Genomic DNA, 18,304 nt, shown 5'->3' with positions numbered 1-18,304 from the left:
ATATATATATATATATATATATATATATATATATATATATATATATATATATGATCATTTGATGAATCAACGCCATCGAACATTGAATGTGTGCTGATCTTCTTAAGAAAAGAATAACTTATCAATGCATATATAACAAATCGCTATGTTTTCTGTTTCAGTGGGGAGCAGCTAATAAATAAATCTTCAGATATATTATATACCAAATATAGATATATGATAAATATTATTTGGGAGATAATACGAGAAATAATACGAAAACAAGAAAAATAGATTGAAATAAATAAATACAATAAGTGAATCAAGAAAATTCTACATATAAATACATATATTTGTGATACTTATTTACAAACATAATAATATATGTATCAAATACTAATTGATGAAAAAATAAAATGAAATAAAATAGATTGATCGTTCTAGACATCAAGAAATTTATGTGTTAAGCGTAAATCTTCATTTGTTCCCTCAAAAAATACATAAGCAATTTCATTCAATTGAATCACTCATATTATTTCATTTTCGATTCTGATAATCATTATTAAAAAAATTTTCAATCCCATAATCGTTATTTCTATCGAACTTCTTTCATTAGTTAATTAGAGTGGAGTAAATATGCCTCGAAGTAAAGTCCAGCGCACACCGGAGGAAGAAGAATTTCAAAGGCTCAGACGCGAGAAGAATGCAGCTTATCAACGAGAATATCGTGCGAGAATGAAAGCGAATAGAAATATCGAGCTCAATAATTTGAATTACCAACGTAACAACACATTTAATTCAATACCCAATAATGAAAATCCATCAACAAATAATGCTGATATCAACGGAGATCTATCAAGACCTGTTGCTCATATCAATGCCGAGGTCCACAATAACGTTTCGATCCAAACACCAGTTAGATTAGGTCGACCCTCTCGCGCGACTATTCGTGAAATGTCATATAAAGATATCCAAAAGGACTATATGGGAAAAATGGATAACGTATGTCTGCATTGCCGTGCAATGCACTTCAAGGCAGAAAGAGTGGCATACAAAAAAGACTCTTTCAATGACTGTTGAAACCATGGAGAAGTTGCTCTCGATCCTCTACCTGATCCTCCTACACTGTTACGGGACTTATTTAATGGAGATCACGATCAATGCAGTCATTTTCTCGAACGTATTCGTTGCTATAATAGCTCCTTTAGTTTTGCATCATTCAATGCCAATTTGCTCAATTTCAATAACAGACGGACCGGGCCGTACTGTTTCAAAATACAGGGACAAATCTACTATCAGATGAATACATCCTTATATCCCTCTGAAGGGGAAAGTCCATCCCATGGTCAGCTTTTCATTGTAGATCAGAATGAAGCTACAGATATTCGTTGTCAACAAATCTCTACATTAAATGAGAACATCGTCAGAGATCTAGAAAGCACTATTCGTGAGTGCAATGTATTCGCTCAATCTTATCGAATGATGCATGAAGAAGTACAATCAGTGATGGAGGATAATCAAATACAAAGTGAACCAGAAATGCAACTTCTATTCTCATTAAAACCTGAGATGGGCGAGAGACGTTATAACTTACAAAAAATCAACGAAGTGGCTGCGATTTTCAAAACAACTGCTCATGGTGACATTCCAGAGTCTTACGTCACTATACGTAATAAACAGACGAAAGCCTTACAATTTATCAATTCTCTAGACCCAAATGTGGAACCTTGGATTTATCCGTTATTTTATCCATATGGAACACAAGGGTGGTCTCCAAATATTTCATGTGTAAACAAACCGAAACGTGTTTCCCGAGCCCAATACGTCAAACACAGAATGGCAGTCCAAGATAATAACGTATTTTTGATGGGTGGAAGATTGTTTCAACAGTGGATGGTTGACAGTTATGTGAAAATCGAGAAAGATCGTCTGAATTTCTGCAGGACCAATCAGAAAACCTTACGCGCCGACACCTATCAAGGATTACTCGATTAATAACAACGATCAGCCAATGATAGAGACACTAGATTAGGGAAAGTGATAATCCTACCCTCATCATTCACAGGATCGCCTCGAAATATGTTACAACACTATCAAGATGCCATGGCGATCGTCAGGAAATATGGTAAACCTGACCTATTCATTACAATGACATGCAATCCTAATTGGTTGGAAATACGAGAAAATTTGTCGCCACGCCAAACTGCATCCGATAGGCCGGACTTGGTTTCAAGGGTTTTTCACATAAAAAAAGAACGTTTTCTGGAAATCATCATGAAAGAAAAATTATTTGGTGATGTACTTGCATGTGTGAATGTTGTTGAATACCAGAAACGTGGCTTACCTCACGTTAATCTACTATTGACATTGAAACAGAATTGTAAGATTACTACTCCCGATGTAGTTGATCAATTCATCTCTGCCGAAATCCCAGATCCTCAAGAAGACGAAATTCTCTATGATACAGTCATGAGAAATATGATTCACGGTCCATGCGGAAGTTGGTGTAAAGATGACAGAGGACGATGTACTAGAAGATTCCCCAAAAACTTTCAAGATGAATCATCGATGGATGAAGATGGATATCCCACTTATCGGAGACGGAATACAGGTCTCTATGATCGTCCCAACGGTAATTCAACTAATAACCAGTACGTTGTACCTCACAACCCGAAATTATTGAAAATATTTAATTGCCATATCAATGTTGAAGTAGTGACAAGTATCAAATCGGTTAAATACCTCTACAAGTATATATATAAAGGCCATGATGCGGCATGTGTTACCATAAGTGATCCGCAAACCAACGAAAATGTAATTTCACGTGATGAAATCAAGAATTTCGTACAAGCTCGATATGTCGGACCAGCTGAAGCATGTGATCGGATAATAGGATGACCTTTGCAAAGTAAAAGTCATTCAATCGTACGGTTGCCTGTTCACTTACAAAATCAACAAAATGTCACAATCAATGATGAGGCAGACGACGATTCTATGAGATCAGCATTACAGCGGACAAACATGCTTCTCGATTATTTTGCGCTGAATGAACGCGATTCTAATGCTCATCAATTCACGTATTCTGAAATTCCATCGCATTATGTATTCAAAAAACAAACGGGTTCTAATGTATCAAAATGGGAAAAACGTAAATCGCATTTCAATGTCATTGGACGAATGTATAGTGTTAGTCCAACACAGAGTGAGTTGTTCCATCTTCGCTTATTACTGATAACTGCCACAGGTCCAACAAGTTTTGAAAATCTCAGAACCGTCGATGGTCACACACATCCTACGTTTCAAAGCACTTGCCTCGCCTTAGGACTCATCGAGGATGATGCGGAATGGGACCGTGCAATGACCGAAGGAGAGGTATGGATGATGCCTAGACAGTTGCGTCATTTCTTCGTAAGAATTTTGATTGATTGTCAACCAATTAATTCAGAAGAATTCTGGGAGAATTTCAAGGAAGCAATGTCTCAAGATTTCCAGAGACACTTGAGCACAGGCGAAGCCGATAGGAGAGCATACGTTGGAGTGAATCGTCTCCTATCTTACGAGGGATCTGATATCAGCCGGTTTCCTAACATGCCGCCATTGACAGTTTCAGAGGAAAATTATGATGCCGAGACGGATGATGAAATATCACTTGAACAATATAAAGATATCGGTCGAAATCAATATGGGAAACTGAACTCGAAACAAAAAGATATTGTCGATAATGTGCTGAACGTTGTCGACTCAACCGAAACACCCACACCATATTTTTACATTGATGGTCCTGGGGGCTCCGGAAAAACGTTCATCTATGCTACTTTGTATTATTTACTTCGAGCTAAGAGGAAGAAGGTACACACGGTGGCTTTCACAGGAATTGCTGCCATATTACTTCCACGAGGGAAGACAGTTCACAAATCATTCGGAATGCCTGTTCCAATTTTCAATGACTCAGTGTCGAGTTTTAAAAATCAGTCAACCAAGGCTCAGTATTTACGAGAAATCGATGTTTTCATTTGGGATGAAGCTCCAATGGCGCCGAGATATGCTCTTGAATTAGTTGACCGTTCTCTACGTGATTTTATGGGCAATGATTTACCATTTGGCGGTAAGATCATGATTCTGGGTGGAGATTTTCGTCAGTTACTTCCAGTTAAACCGAATGCAACTCGCAGTGAGCTGGTAGATTTGTCTATTAAATTCAGCTCGTTATGGAGACATTTCTCAATATTTGCTTTAACACAAAATATGCGAGCTTTACCACAAGAAATGAAATTTGCTAAATATCTTTTGTCGGTCGGAGACGGCAGTTTGAATGATGATAATAATAATATAGAGGCTCCAGAGCAATGCGTTGCTCACATGTCCGCTGATACCATCGATATATTCAGGAATATTATTAGCGAACGGAGATATGGAGATTTGGCAAAAGTGGCAATTTTGTCAGCACGAACTGTAGATGTGGGCGAAATTAATAATCGGGTTATCGACCTACTTGACAGGAGAATTCGAAGGATTTATGCCAGTATTGACAGCGTAGAGAATTGTGACAATGGAGATATAAGTAACGAAATTTTACCAGAATATCTCCATACTTTGAATCCTCCAAATTTTCCACCATATGAATTGAAATTGAGAATCAATTGTGTTGTAATGTTGATACGAAACATGAGTGTCAACGAAGGACTCTGTAATGGAACACGATTACAGGTACTTGAACTTGCGAACAATCTCCTACGTTGTCAGATTTTTACGGGTGACAAGGCTGGAGAAATTGTTTTCATACATCGCGTAACTCTTTATTGCGAAAACATTTGCCCTTTCACCTTCAAAAGACGTCAATTTCCATTGAGACTCGCCTTTGCCATGACAATTAATAAAAGCCAAGGTCAAACTTTTGATAAAATAGGAATCGATCTTCGGAAGGATATTTTCAGCCACGGTCAATTATACGTTGCATTTTCATGTGTTCGGTCGTGGGATTCCTTGACAATTTTCCTCGGAGCTCAACGTACAAATAAAATGGTGAAAAATTATGTATACAAAGAGTTGTTCGGTTGATACTGATCGATGACTGGGAAATCGAAATTTGTCACTATTGAGAATGGTTAGTATTAATGGCTGTGACATACACATTGTCTTACTATAAGTCCTCTATCAATTGTCCGAGGAACAAACCCAAGAGAAACGTGAACCATCGTTTGAGAGTTTGCATACAAAAAAAAACATTCAAGTTGTTCACAATTATCAAATGCTCATACCCAAAGCAACATTCCCGTTCAGCGCGCGGAGCGCGCATCGGTCTCGTACCCACATAATAGCTGATGGAGAGAGTAGTGTGCATAAGGTGATTAGACAGTATAACCCTTATCTAGATATGAATATTTCTGTGATAAAAATCGAGTGTTATAATCATCTCCTGCGAAGGTTGATTCTTTTACTCAAAAAAATTGGTCGTGATGACCGTAATCTCATCACCTGGAGGAATTTAATCGAAAGTAACTGTCTGCGAATAAGGACAGACATTATGGCAGCAGTTGATTATAGAAGGAAACAACCGATTCCCGAGCGAGAACAAGTCGAAAATCTGCGTAAAGATTGCATCAATATACCTCATCATGTTTTCGACGACCATGCGAAATGTGAGAGGTATTTCTGCGATGCGAAATTGAAAGAAAATGAAGTAAATCACGTTCCTATGATGAAAGAGTTGGGCATTTTTCAAAAAATTGAAAATGTATTCGAATGTGTCATTTCTAATTGCGATAGTTTGATTAAAAAATTGAATAACAATCTTTGTGAATCATGCAACGCTCTTCATGCAAAAACCATCGCAGGTAAACGTATCAACTTTACATAAAGAGGATCTTATACTGGTAGTCTGTGCATCTGTAATGCATTTCAATAATCAGGATGTCCTTCAGCGGAAGGCCAAAGGAATGAATAAAAAACCTACGCCAATAGTGATCTCTCGAGAGCAAGCGTAAAGCTACTAATGAAGACAAAAAACTTCGTCAGCATCTGTCTAGAATTACAGAAGGGAGGGTTCAGAAAAAACCAAAAGTAAACATCAGAGGAAATAAATGCACACGAAAACGAGTGCAATGCGGTGTAAATTGTGCAAAGACGGATTTACCTGAGTCAGAAATTGACAGAAAGAAGAAAATACTTTTGGATGAATTGACCTGTTGGCAGAAAACCCGCGCTGAAATTCAAACGACAGAAGGGAGGCAATATGGATCTTAGAAAAAAAAATATCCCAAAAAACGATTTCAGCAGAGCACTTTGGGGGCATTTGTAAGATGCGTGCTTCAACATCTCGAAATCAGATTGTGAAAGATAGTCTATATCCTTCTACACAATCAATATCGAAGAAGCATTCTACCAAAGGATAAATAGAGGAAGCAAAGGAGAGACTTTTTGAAGAATTGGGGATCATGATGACCGATTCTGGATTGATAATCGACGATGAAATCTCTTTTGCAGTAACATCGCCGACTGGTTTGATCGATGATGACGGTGTTGTGGAGATATTCTTTTTACATGCTGCAAGAGATAGAACGCCGGTGGATGCTATTGAAAACGGGATTGCTGAACTTCACAAAATTTATCAAGATCATGATATCACCCAAATGAATCCAAAACATAACTGGTATTATCACATCCAAGGTACTTTGCATATCACTCGACGAGTTTATTGTATTTTTCTTCTAGCTATCAACAAAGGTATTCATTGGGTTGGAATTGATAGAGACCAGAATTTTTGGGAAAAGAGCATTGTAGAACCGTTGAGCAATTTTTATAATGAGTGTTTAGTTTATGAAGTTATTGACAGTCGCTTCTTCGGAGGAATGAGTGTGAGAAATCCTCCAGAAGTTGAAGCAAAAGTCAGTGCCAAAAAACTGAAAAAAAAACCCTGTTTACGATAAAGATTATTATATTTATTCTCAACAGGAGGATTTCATCATGAGTCGATATAATTGTTCAACCTTTGCAGCTCTTGTTGGCCGAGAGCATTTATCATTATATTCAGTAGATTATGCAAGTTACTTTGGAACACGACATATTTGCAGTGACGTCATGGATAGTTTCATGATCATAAAATCGAACACTACTTGATTGAATGCTCAATTCATCCCCTCCAGTGATACAGGGTTCATTGTTGGGAATATGAGTAATAGAAATCATGGAGAAGAGTGGCATATGTATAATTTAGAATGGGTTTTCGAGGGAAAAATCTTCCTACCTTACACGCGGAATGGACATTGGTGTTTAATTGTTCTGGACATGAATGAACAAACAATCGTTCATATGGATCCTTTGAGCCAAAGGAAAACGTTGCGTGGAGATGAAGCTTTAATCCGATTTCAAAAATATCTGAATGATTGTAAGAATAGACGGAAGAATGCACTGTGTGATATTGTATGGATGGTTGTTTATGATTTCGAAAAACGCCCAATGCAAGTAGACACTTACAATTGTGGAGTATACGTTATGTATTACATGGATTGTACAGCCCAAGGCAAACCGTTTGATATGAAATTCAACCCGGACAACTATCGATTATATTTACAGAAATTGCTTCTACGGGCATCAGATCCAATGGACGGAATTTGTCTTAGTTGCCTGAATGATCAGAGTAGATCGGAGACTGTTGTGTGCGTTTCCTGTAAACGTTGGGCACATAGGGCATGCAAAAATGCCCCAACCAACAGTAACTGTAGGTTCTGTGCTGCTTACTTTACATGATATTTCTATATGGGATTGAAAAACCCCAGACCTTTCAACCCTCGGCATCACGTCTCCGGTGGATTTGTTTCTAGTCATTTTTAATCCTAATATTTTTGAAACCAAGATTCAATAGGTATTTATTCTCTTCTTATTATTAATAATATGGCTCCTTTCCAGAAATCGTTAGGAAGAATCAGACATTTCGGGTTTTCAGATGACATCACTTTTTATTCGGTGGGAACATTTTATGTATGAATTACATAAAACAAGAGAATTAGAATTTAGAGAGAAAAAATTTCCGCTTCACCCAGCCCGGAATCGAACCCGGGTCTCCCAGATACGCGCCGGGCACTCTTACCGACTAAGCTACCGGGAACCACACAAATTCACTCTCAAATTCACCTCAAACACCGTCTAACCTCCTTTAGGCATTAAAGAATTCTAAGAGAATTAGAATGAACTTGAATTTGTCTTCAATGAAAAAATCTACTTTCTCCAATTTTTGTCACTACGCGCCGATCGATTTATCGCAAAAAATTCATGAAGGATAACAGAACTAATTGAAATAGAATAATAAAAAACAAAGTGTGTAATTATTCTGGACTTCAAAATCGCGCGGCGCAGATGACGCAGTCTACCGGTAAGCCCCCCGGTAGGTCCCCCACCCAGTCCCTCCGGGTACAAGATGGCGGCCGTACAGCTGTCAATTCACTTGCAATTTTTAACATTTTTTATAGCTATTTGGTGAGCTTGGATCATTGCCATCTCGTGTCACCTTAATTCTACGCGGATAATAATCACTTTGAGGTATTTTTCATATTTTTTCATCAAATAAATCAGGAGATTTCGTGGAGCTGAATTTTTCCGGTATTTCGATAGTTTTTTCGTACCCTCCTACCCTCTTAAATCACGTACAAGGTGGATTTTCCATAATAGATGCCTTTTTGGCATGAAATATTATTAATCATACTTACTTTTATTTTTGTTCGTGCCAAAGTATTATTAAATTCTACCAGAATTATTACTTTATCAATTAATATTCGATGATTAAATGTGTTCGGTCTAAATTATTTTTGTTCAGGCTATTTTCCATTATTTGGGGCCAGATAAATCAATGGGGTGTTTTCTAATTAACAAAAGAAAATACTATTTGTTCAATAAATATAAATTATTGTTCGGGCCTTTTAACACAAAATATTAGTGTGAAAATAAATCAATAATAAACACAAAATAAATATTAATGAAAATTATTCAATGAAAGAAAATACAACTGGTTGTGTGTTTGAGGCGTCCCTCAAATCCCCACGCTTCGACTCCAAATTACGACACCAATTTTCCCGGTTTTCTAATTAGCAAAAATATAATTCAAAATAACTTTAAATTCCAAAAATACGCTTGTTATAATATTCTACATGACTTTATTTAATTTCCGGGATAATTCTCAGAGTCGATTCGTCGTCAGTCGCTCTGATATTCCAAGATGAAATTTAATTGATTTCGATTTTCTTCAATTAGCCAAAATGTCCAAAATGGCGACACTAGAGAAGCCAGTTACGCTCCGGGCTTTCCTATGATTTTCCTACTAACTCGGTCATATAATTATCAACTCTTATGCAGTAAAAATGATTTTCATTTCTACTCTACTTTTCTCACTAATTATTCCGCAAGGACCGTTCAATTTCGACACGATCTCCGCAGTTACTATTTGCCCTCTGCCACACATGTAATTTCTGGTATGCTTACTCACGTGAGTGGAAGAGATTTATTTCTCTCGATTACTTGTGTTTTCTGCTTTTCCTCGACGGTTCTTGAATTTTCCTCGTTTCCCTCACTCTTCAAGATGTTCCTGAAGCCTGAGATACACTTAATTTCTAACTAATATCTTACTAAATAACTATTTACTAATTACTATTTATGAGGGGTTTGTCAGTCTTTGATGTCGTCACGCAGAGTGAAGAGTTTCCAGGTTTCTCCCGTGTTGCAAGTCAGTTTTTCTCCTTCTACGTCAATTTCCACCAACCGGGACCATCATTCTATCATTTCCGCCAATGGAGAGCATCCTTTTATTTCCCTCTTTATTTCTCATCGATTCACCCTCGATCAGGGTCGATTGGCATGCCTCAAGGTGAAAGTTTGATGAACTCTGATAATGGGGTCAATATCTTTTTTATCAACTCATCATCGACAACTGGTGCTCGAAGTCCAGTGTTCCTGGCAGGAGCAAGGTTTCATTTATTTAAGCAGTTCCCACTGCTTAAGCCGTCCTAGAGCCTTCAAGGTCCACTCCAGTACTCTGACACAATCCTCTAGTCAAACTCCGGGCCCTCCCGAATACTTGGGAAGTCCTCGTCCAGCCCTGTCGTACATAACCCCACCTGTTACAACAGTGGGCCATGTGAGTCGTTTGTTTTTCACTTATTCTATCAGGTCTCTGGAGCTTTTCTCTAACTGTCGTTACTCCTCAGGGTTGAGGAAATGATCTTCAGTCTCTTATCGGATCTAGGGCTTAAATAATAGCACTTAGATCCTGGATAACCCTTCGGGATGCTCTCCAGGCGATTCCACCTCTTCTCAGGCAACTCCATAGGACTCCGGGTTTCCTTCCACTAAATGCCTTTACTGGTGCTCCATTCTACTTCTTCAGTCAACCCTCCACCAAATTGGGGATAACTTACTATTATATTTTTGGTTCCATATGTATACCCTCTCGGGTTTTTACATTTTGTTCCCTTCCCTATCTGCGTTACCATGGGCCGACTTACTTTATCCCCAACTGCACCCCATTCGGGATTGGACTGCCAGGGAAACCATGGAAAACCTCAGTCGTACAGCCAGCCGATAATGCAGGGATTTCAGTGTCCACTGGTCAGACTGACTCAATGGGCACAGTGGTTCTCTACATTCGTGCCTAGCGACTGTAGTCCCACGCGGTTAGGTGTGCCTAAGCGGACACCCATCCAAGTACTGGGCAGACTGAACGCTGCTTAGCTTGGATGACCGCCGGAGCCACACACTCCCCGCGTGGCCACTACAGCCCATCTGGGATAACTTACTAATATTTACAAATGTCCGAAGATAATGGGTAAAAGAACTAGAGGGTACGCTCTCCCATTAACAACTAATTAATTTCCTTTTAATAACTTATTATTTCCAATTATTAATCCGGGTTTTTAAGTGACCTTCGTCACAATATATAGGTGAATGATTCATAAAAAAATCTACTTCGTGTACACCGGATTGACTCTTATTTTTTAACAATTTATTTAAACAAAAGACAAAAAATTTCGATTTTCAATGGCAATTTTTTTTCTCTAAATATTCAAGATATTTCAAGGAAGGTTAGTCCTTATGATTTTTTCTCTGAACTCAATCGTTTATTAAATAAGTAATAAACAGTGACAAACGAATTTATTTATCATTTTTCATTCAAAAAACGGTCGAGTTGAGCGCAAAAATTATAAGGACTTATCTTTCTCAAAATGTTTGGAATATTCAGAAAAAAAATTTACTCTATAAAAATCGTTATTTTTTGGTTAAACTAATTTTGAAAAAATGAATCAGGTGTATGCAAAGTAAATTTCGTTGTGAATCACTCACGTATCATATGAAGAGTATGCAACTACATGAAATGCGAAAAAAAAATTCAGTCAACATCTTCAGTAAACAATATCAAAAATCCTTTGAAAAATCATTCGTTTATGAATTTTTATTGATAAAATGATTGCAAATACGGAAAAATGTTTAAGGACTTGCCCCCTTTGAGATAACAGGTGTTCTATAGAAAAAACAATTCCTGGTGGGAAAAGTTGACTTCAATTGTTTATTAATAGTTTGCTATTGGGTGTGTGAATTGACTCCGCCCTTTTTTGTTCAAATAAAACACATTTGCTTCTGTAGAAAATTAAAGAAAAGTTTATTGAAAGTATGCTCCATCTGCAGCTACAACCTTCGCCCATCTTTCAGGTAATTTACGTATTCCTTGCCTGAAAAAATCCTGGTCTTTTGAGCTGATTCAATTATCAAGCCAAATTTTGATACTTTCGTATGAAGTGAACCGTTCTCCCGTAAGATCTGCCTGCAGTATTCGGAATAAGTGGTAATCCGAAGGAGCTATGTCTGGCGAATATGGCGGGTGGAGTAGCACTTCCCAGTCCTGTCCATCTAAATATCTTTTCACAACTTGGGCGGTATGCGGTTTGGCATTGTCATGTTGAAGAATTAATTTACTGTGCCTATTCACCCGTTCTGGTCGTTTTTCTTCTATGGCTCGCTTCAAACGCATTAGTTGTCGTCGGTAAACTTCTCCATGAATAGTTTGAGAGGATCCGAGCAACTCATAGTATACAACACCTCTCTGATCCCACCAAATGCAGAGCATAACCTTGGCACTGTGAATATTTCTTTTTGGCTGGAATGGGTCGGGTTCACCTGGCTTTACATAAGTTTTTTGGCGTTTATGATTCTCATAATACATCCATTTTTCATCTCCTGTGACTATTCGATGCAAAAATCCTTTTCTTTGCTGTCTTTGAGGTAGCATTTCACAAATTGTTTTTCGACGTTCCATGTCTCTTTCTTTCAATTCGTATGTAACCCAGTTACCAACTTGTTGAACCATTCCCATTGCTTTTAAACGCTTTGCAACAGTTGATCGTTCAAAATTTAATGCTGCAGTCAATTCTGATTGAGTTTGGTAAGAATCCTCTGCTAATAATGCCTCCAATTCAGCATCTGCAAATTTTTTTGGTGCTTTTCCATGTTCTTTCTCCTCAGTGCCAAAATCATTATTTTGAAATCATCGAAACCATTCCTTGCAAGTTGTATTAGATGGAGCATGCTCACCGTAAATCTCCACAAGCAAACGATGAGTTTCTACTACACTTTTCTTTGCAATATAATAGTGTAATAACACTTCCCGCAAATGATGTTTACTTGGAGCGAAAACCGACATTGTCACGGAGGTAAAAACACTTGTTGTTTACATTTCAACCAAATGTCACGTAGTGCGTTTGACAGCTGACATAAAGGACTATCGAATACAAGTGTTGCCATTTATTAGTGCACGTAAGCAATACTAAAAACGACATCTGTAGGGAAAGGGCGGAGTTATATTCACACACCTAATAATAACAAAAAAACTCACAGTAAATCGGATCCTGAACCTCCACATTCGGATTCAGCGGGTTGAAAGAAAATAGAAATCAGTAGAAAAATTTTCTCGACCTAAAATGTATATAAACCCCTCTCCCCCTTTCCCCCTCCCAAGCGCATAGAGTATAGTTTCAATAGTTTCGGCTTTGCATTACTATCTCAGTCCAGCTGCAGGAACTCCCTTTGCATATTTATAATACACGACATATGCATGAATTTCCAATTAGAAATGGTTCTATAAATTAAATAAATTATATAATAAAAATAATATAAAGTCAATGTTTTATACCGTGAATAACCTACAAGTGTAGTTTTCAGTTTGAGTGACCCGCTCACGCGATGGCCTCCGGCGTGCGCACTCTAACCTCCGCCGACGTTGTCGTGTTCAGCCATCATTTTCCCCTCGCTCAACCAGAATCCCGAACTATGCCATACATTTTTAATAATTAAAAATAATCCGTGTGGTTACGGATAATGAAATTGTGAGGAAATTTTCCGGAGATATTTACGGTTCTTTTTGTGAAAAGTTTCGATTTTTCTAGTATTGTCGGTTATTTTTCAGTGATTTTTGAAAAAGTGCTGCCATAAGGCTCTGTGTTAATGTCATAATGTGATATTTTCTCCCTAGTAATCTACGTGGTTGAGCGTGTTCGGACTTCGGAAGGATATTTCTAATCACTGAAAGAATATAAGCTCAAAGTTTCAGCTAAATAGAGTATTTCGTTCAACTCCCATTTGATTACTGTGGAAGTCCCCTAAATCAGCTCAAGGAATTTGAATAGCTATTAACTACGTTGTTTCATGAGAAATTTACGTGAATGCAAATGGTCGGAATAAGTAGAATGTTAAATGAGGAAGAAAGGAAATACCGAGATATCGAGGGGGACAGAGTCCAAGTGTTTTGGGGGCTATCGAAGGGGATTTACTAGGTATCTCATTCATATGTGACTGTTCATTTCAAGGAGTGAAAACAAAACAAATGAAAGATGAAAGTTTTCTCACGCAATGTGAAGTAATACTGGGACTTCGTGAGTCTAACTAGCGAGAAGGGAATAATTCTATATTGCAACATTATTGTCGAATTTTTAGTCAAATTTTCACTTCAATATGATAAATTGTGTACGATTCAACTATTGAATTGAAATCTATTGTTCTCCGCTGGAAAAATCCGAATGGAATTTAGGGGAAATTGGTGATTATGGCCCGTTTGCATTGATGACATGATTACTCGTTACATCCGTTGAACATTTATTTTGATGGCGAAGAGAGATAAATTTGAGGGAGTAGGCATTTCCTCTATATCGATTGAAGGTTTCTTGTCAATGAAGACACATTCGCCTGGTCAACAAGATGTGATCGTCAGGTTATTATGATTTTGTTGCTGTTTGCGCATCATAAGATTTGATTTTGTTTTCAACAACCAACCTTTCTCGTTTGATTACTGTAGTGAGGTGGAATCTCAATAGAAGCTCCTTCTTGTTCCAGGGCAAAACTCCAAGAATAGAATCCCTCTTATTACGTACGTATCAAAATAATGTTAAAGAATAATTTCTTTAAGATTATTTTTTCAATAAAACACCCACTATCGAAATAATTCCATATTAAAGATTTGAAACATTTATAGTACGGACGTTTCTTTTGCTTTAATTATGAAAACCACGAGCAGTACTTTTGCTCTAAAAATTATTATTTCTGAGAACACTGACTGGCCTTTCAATTATTAACGAGAAGATTGAAAGTAAATGAAAAATTAGACCAGGACTTTTTACATTCCTCATGAGATTTTCAAATCAAGCATTGACATACTTTTTCATGGCAAAAATCTCGTGTAATTATAATTAGCAGGTTATGACGATGGTAAATGTAAACACATAGTTTCCTCCCTTAACTTTCAATTTTGAACAAGATGAAACTCCCTGTGTTACGTCTCTTCCCGATTATGAGATAACTCACAGTTTTCGACGTTTCCTTGTTATTTTCCGTACTTTCAAATTGTTTTTGATTCTGGAAATTATTGTTTCAATTGTTTCTAGCATAAAATGAATCGAACGTTTGCGAGGAAATTGACACAAATGCTATGCTGTATAAAATTAGTTATTCCATTATTTTGAGAAAGTTGCATGGTATGTCAAGTTTTTTCGGATATTGAATTATATCGAAAAACAGAGATTTCAAAGAAAAAGTATCATTATGTCACACTTACACGGTCTTTCGTCAGTATCCAGACCGTCCGGCTAAAGTCTAAACTGTACTAAATGTCGCTTCGTATATGCGTTCGACCTCTACAGAAATAGCAAGGAAACATGAGGTTACTTGTGTAGTACAGTCGTCAAATTAAGTTCTGGGAGTAACTAGACGTTTTCTGGTAAGGTTGGGTTGCATGGGAGATGGGATCGAAATGAACGACCCAACCCAACCTCTAGCAACAAACGTCTAGTTACTCCCAGAACTTATTTTGACGAGTGTACAAGGTTACTAGATACCATAGACATATAATAACTAGACGGCGCATGTGGTGGAGGAAGCTGTACAGGTTTAGGTAGAGAGAGATGCCCTTGGTCCCTACATATCCTTGGTCAGCAGTGCTGAGAGTGGGAAGAGACCTGCTGCAGGATGGGAGTAAAAATTCAACTGCGTAGGGAAAACCACAGACGAACGTGTTCTCATCGTTTTATCCAAAATTAATATTTTTTTTTTCGTCATTAGAATTCGTGATAATTGAAAAAATTGTAAAAATGTTCAAATGGTGAATTTTTGTTTTGTGTGTGGTGTTGAACGATCTGTCACTGCGGATCTCACGTTCCATAAGTATGATATTGTATGAAATAATTTTTTTTGNTCTGATTATTATGCTACATATGACCTTGACAAAATGTTCTCCGATATCTTCCGGATTTTACAAATTGGCGATTTTCTCAGGTAAAGAAAATTGGAATAATTCCAAATGTTAATAATTATTATTGGAGTTTCTTCGAGGTCATATGCAGAAGAATATTCTTATAGATCACCATAATTCTCACGCTTGGAACTGATTTCGGAGCACCTGGAAATGACTGGCCTGGAGAAATACGTTCCAAAAGAGATATTTTCTTCTACTAAGAGTATGAAAAAGATATCACCAATAACATTTTCTTGGAAGGAATAAAAATTTTTCTCAGTGTGATCCCGTGTGTAGAGTCGGCTCACGATTTAAAAGAATTGGACGAAAAGCTTTTTTCTGCACAAATTAAGGGATGTGAATTATTCCTCAAATATCCAAGAAAAAGAACAATCATTCCAGAGGAGAAAGGTCTGACAACATTTTTCTCTTATCCTGGGGATTTAACAGATATTCTCCTAATAATCTTCGAATTTAGTCTAGTTTTTGAATCTCTCATATTCATGTCATTTCCACGCCCGTGATATCAAAGTTGATTGTATTATTCTAAACGGAATTCACAAATCTATGTGTCTCCTCACAGGACACAGAAAATGCGCACCCGCAGTACAATTTATTCGAGTTCTAATATAACAATTACAATAAATATAAGCCTTATTTATATTACTGTGATATAATTACAGTAATATAAATAAGTAATATTACTTATAAAGATATTATTCTCGACGAATAAAAAATCAATCTAACATTGACATCTTCGAAAGAAGGTAAGAGATCATGTGTACGTATCAAGGTCTGAACACAAAACAATGGCACATCTAAGGGGGGGACTCAGGTGAAATGCGAAACTTTTCAGTTGATAAAATTAACTATTGAGCGACCTTTGCTATATAAGGGGGGACCTGAAAACTAAGAAAAATTTCGTATTTGAAATTTGAAATAAATACCTATTTTTATTCTATGGAATCTAACAAACATTTTGAAAAAACAAAAGTTTGAATCCGATGACAATTGTGGTGCGAGGGTCATCTTGAAGCCAACAACACGAGAAACGTCGTTTTCCTTCGATGTATGGGGTAAAATGAGTTGGATAGAGAATGCTTCTTCATTTTTAGGTACTCCATGATATCTCAAGAATCGCTCAATAGTTATTTCCATCGATTGAAGAGTTTCAAATTTCACTTGGGTCTTTCCTTAAGCTCGTATCAAAATGATGTCCCCAAGGGATTTTTTCCATTCGACGATCGTACTCGCATGGGATGGGTGGTCGGGCCAGCGTTCATATTCTATGAATAAATAGAAAATATGACTATTTTTTACACTTGAATATTTCCATTTGTATCATTTTCTGGCTACCTCGCTTGTACTTCCCATCTCCCATGCCTTCCCGCTCTTTGCCCTTCTACACATTCCAATCTACCAATCAGCCATAACTAGCCTCCCCGCCTAAGGACTGTTAGACAGAGAAGGGTAGGGACCATGATTCTCTCTCTCTCTCTCTCTGTTTAATTCCCCAGATCTGTGTTCCATAGGGGATATGGGGGAATGCGCGGTCTAGGTATTATATGTCTATGCTAGATACCCAGTTTTTGAGGTTGGCATCAAAGAGGTTGGGTAAAGCAGAGATCATCATAGGGGAGATGAGCAGGACCAATGTAAATTGTTGAACAGCAAAATTGGTAGCGGTAGCGCACGGACTACGATGGAGCGTACGGAACTGTTGGTATGGTAGGGCCCGAGTATAATTTTGTCGATAACCGAAAAGGGGTTCTCAATACGGTACTCCTCGCATTTTGTAATAATTGTCAGGAATGTAAAATCGAACATATTATCATCAATTGTATAATGAATGCAGAATCTAATTGCCTAAAAGTCTTTTCCTTTTTCTCGACATATTTATTATTGACACGTAGGTCAAAAAATTCATAGAAAATCCCAGCGCTGTCGCTGGAAAACTCTATAGTTTTCCAGTGATTCTATTGAATAATTGTGCAGATTTTGTTTTTTTTTACTATAGTAATGTTCGATTATATATATTTATTCCCCCCCTGAGTGAGAAAGGAATATGTATCGCGCTCGCTCCCACTCATTGTCGTCTCCGTCGCGTTGGCACGGGCCCGTCCTCCGCCAAACTTAATGAGTGCGAGTGAGAAAGACAATGGAGAAGAAGGAGAGCGAAAACATTCCAACTCGTTTGAACGGTTGGAAAGTTTTGTTGTTCTCCAGCGATCTACACATAATGGGATTAATTCAATAATAATAGATTAATGAATAAGGTTTTCGCAGATTATTGCGAGATTTAGATGACTGGTTTCCCTCCTTCAGTGACCATAAAAAATTGTCTCCAATCGACAATATCTCCCGATGGAATGGAACGATGCGAATGAATCAAGTATCAATTTGAATCTTTAAAAAATTAATCGAGATCGAGAAAAAATCCGGGAATTCCACCCTGACATTTCTCTATTGTCTGTATTTACCAAGAAAAAAAAACATTGTTCCTTGGAATCGATGTCTTTTTTAGGCAGCTGCATTTCTGAAATGCAATGAGCAAGCAATGTTAAAATT

General features: G+C 37.4%; 2 protein-coding genes across 5 annotated transcripts in view; one reads left to right on the top strand and one right to left on the bottom strand.

Annotated features, from left to right (window-relative positions):
* Positions 1-15,138, bottom strand: part of LOC107037943 (pyruvate carboxylase, mitochondrial) — a 382,628-nt gene extending 367,490 nt beyond the window's left edge. Inside the window, exons 1-3 of one of the 4 annotated variants that reach the window (XM_015256779.1) lie at positions 15,062-15,098; positions 14,284-14,350; positions 13,148-13,282 (exon numbers count right to left, since the gene is read on the bottom strand). The gene's annotated coding sequence lies outside the window, so the exon portion shown is untranslated. Of the gene's footprint in view, positions 1-13,147; positions 13,283-14,283; positions 14,351-15,061 lie in introns of all 4 variants that reach the window. The other 3 variants (XM_015256778.1, XM_015256780.1, XM_015256777.1) reach the window with 3 other exon arrangements.
* Positions 3,001-6,956, top strand: LOC107037936 (ATP-dependent DNA helicase PIF2-like). Its single transcript, XM_015256770.1, has 3 exons — positions 3,001-4,540; positions 6,463-6,645; positions 6,931-6,956. The coding sequence occupies exons 1-3, from the start codon at positions 3,001-3,003 to the stop codon at positions 6,954-6,956; spliced, it is 1,749 nt and encodes a 582-aa protein (XP_015112256.1).
* Positions 15,139-18,304: the final 3,166 nt, after the last annotated feature.

The sequence above is a fragment of the Diachasma alloeum genome, unplaced genomic scaffold, assembly GCF_001412515.2.
Source record: "Diachasma alloeum isolate Michigan unplaced genomic scaffold, Dall2.0 Dall_scaffold_00274, whole genome shotgun sequence".
NCBI lineage: Eukaryota > Metazoa > Arthropoda > Insecta > Hymenoptera > Braconidae > Diachasma > Diachasma alloeum.
Note: the sequence above shows the minus strand (reverse complement) of the source record. Positions and strands in the feature narration are given on the sequence as shown.

Coding starts and splice junctions, on each gene's coding strand:
- LOC107037936 (XM_015256770.1), top strand. CDS start 3,001: ATGCTTCTCGATTATTTTGCGCTGAATGAACGCGATTCTAATGCTCAT. Junction 4,541..6,462: donor TTGTGACAATGGAGATATAA/GTAACGAAATTT, acceptor TCTCTTTTGCAG/TAACATCGCCGACTGGTTTG. Junction 6,646..6,930: donor CTGGTATTATCACATCCAAG/GTACTTTGCATA, acceptor TATTCTCAACAG/GAGGATTTCATCATGAGTCG.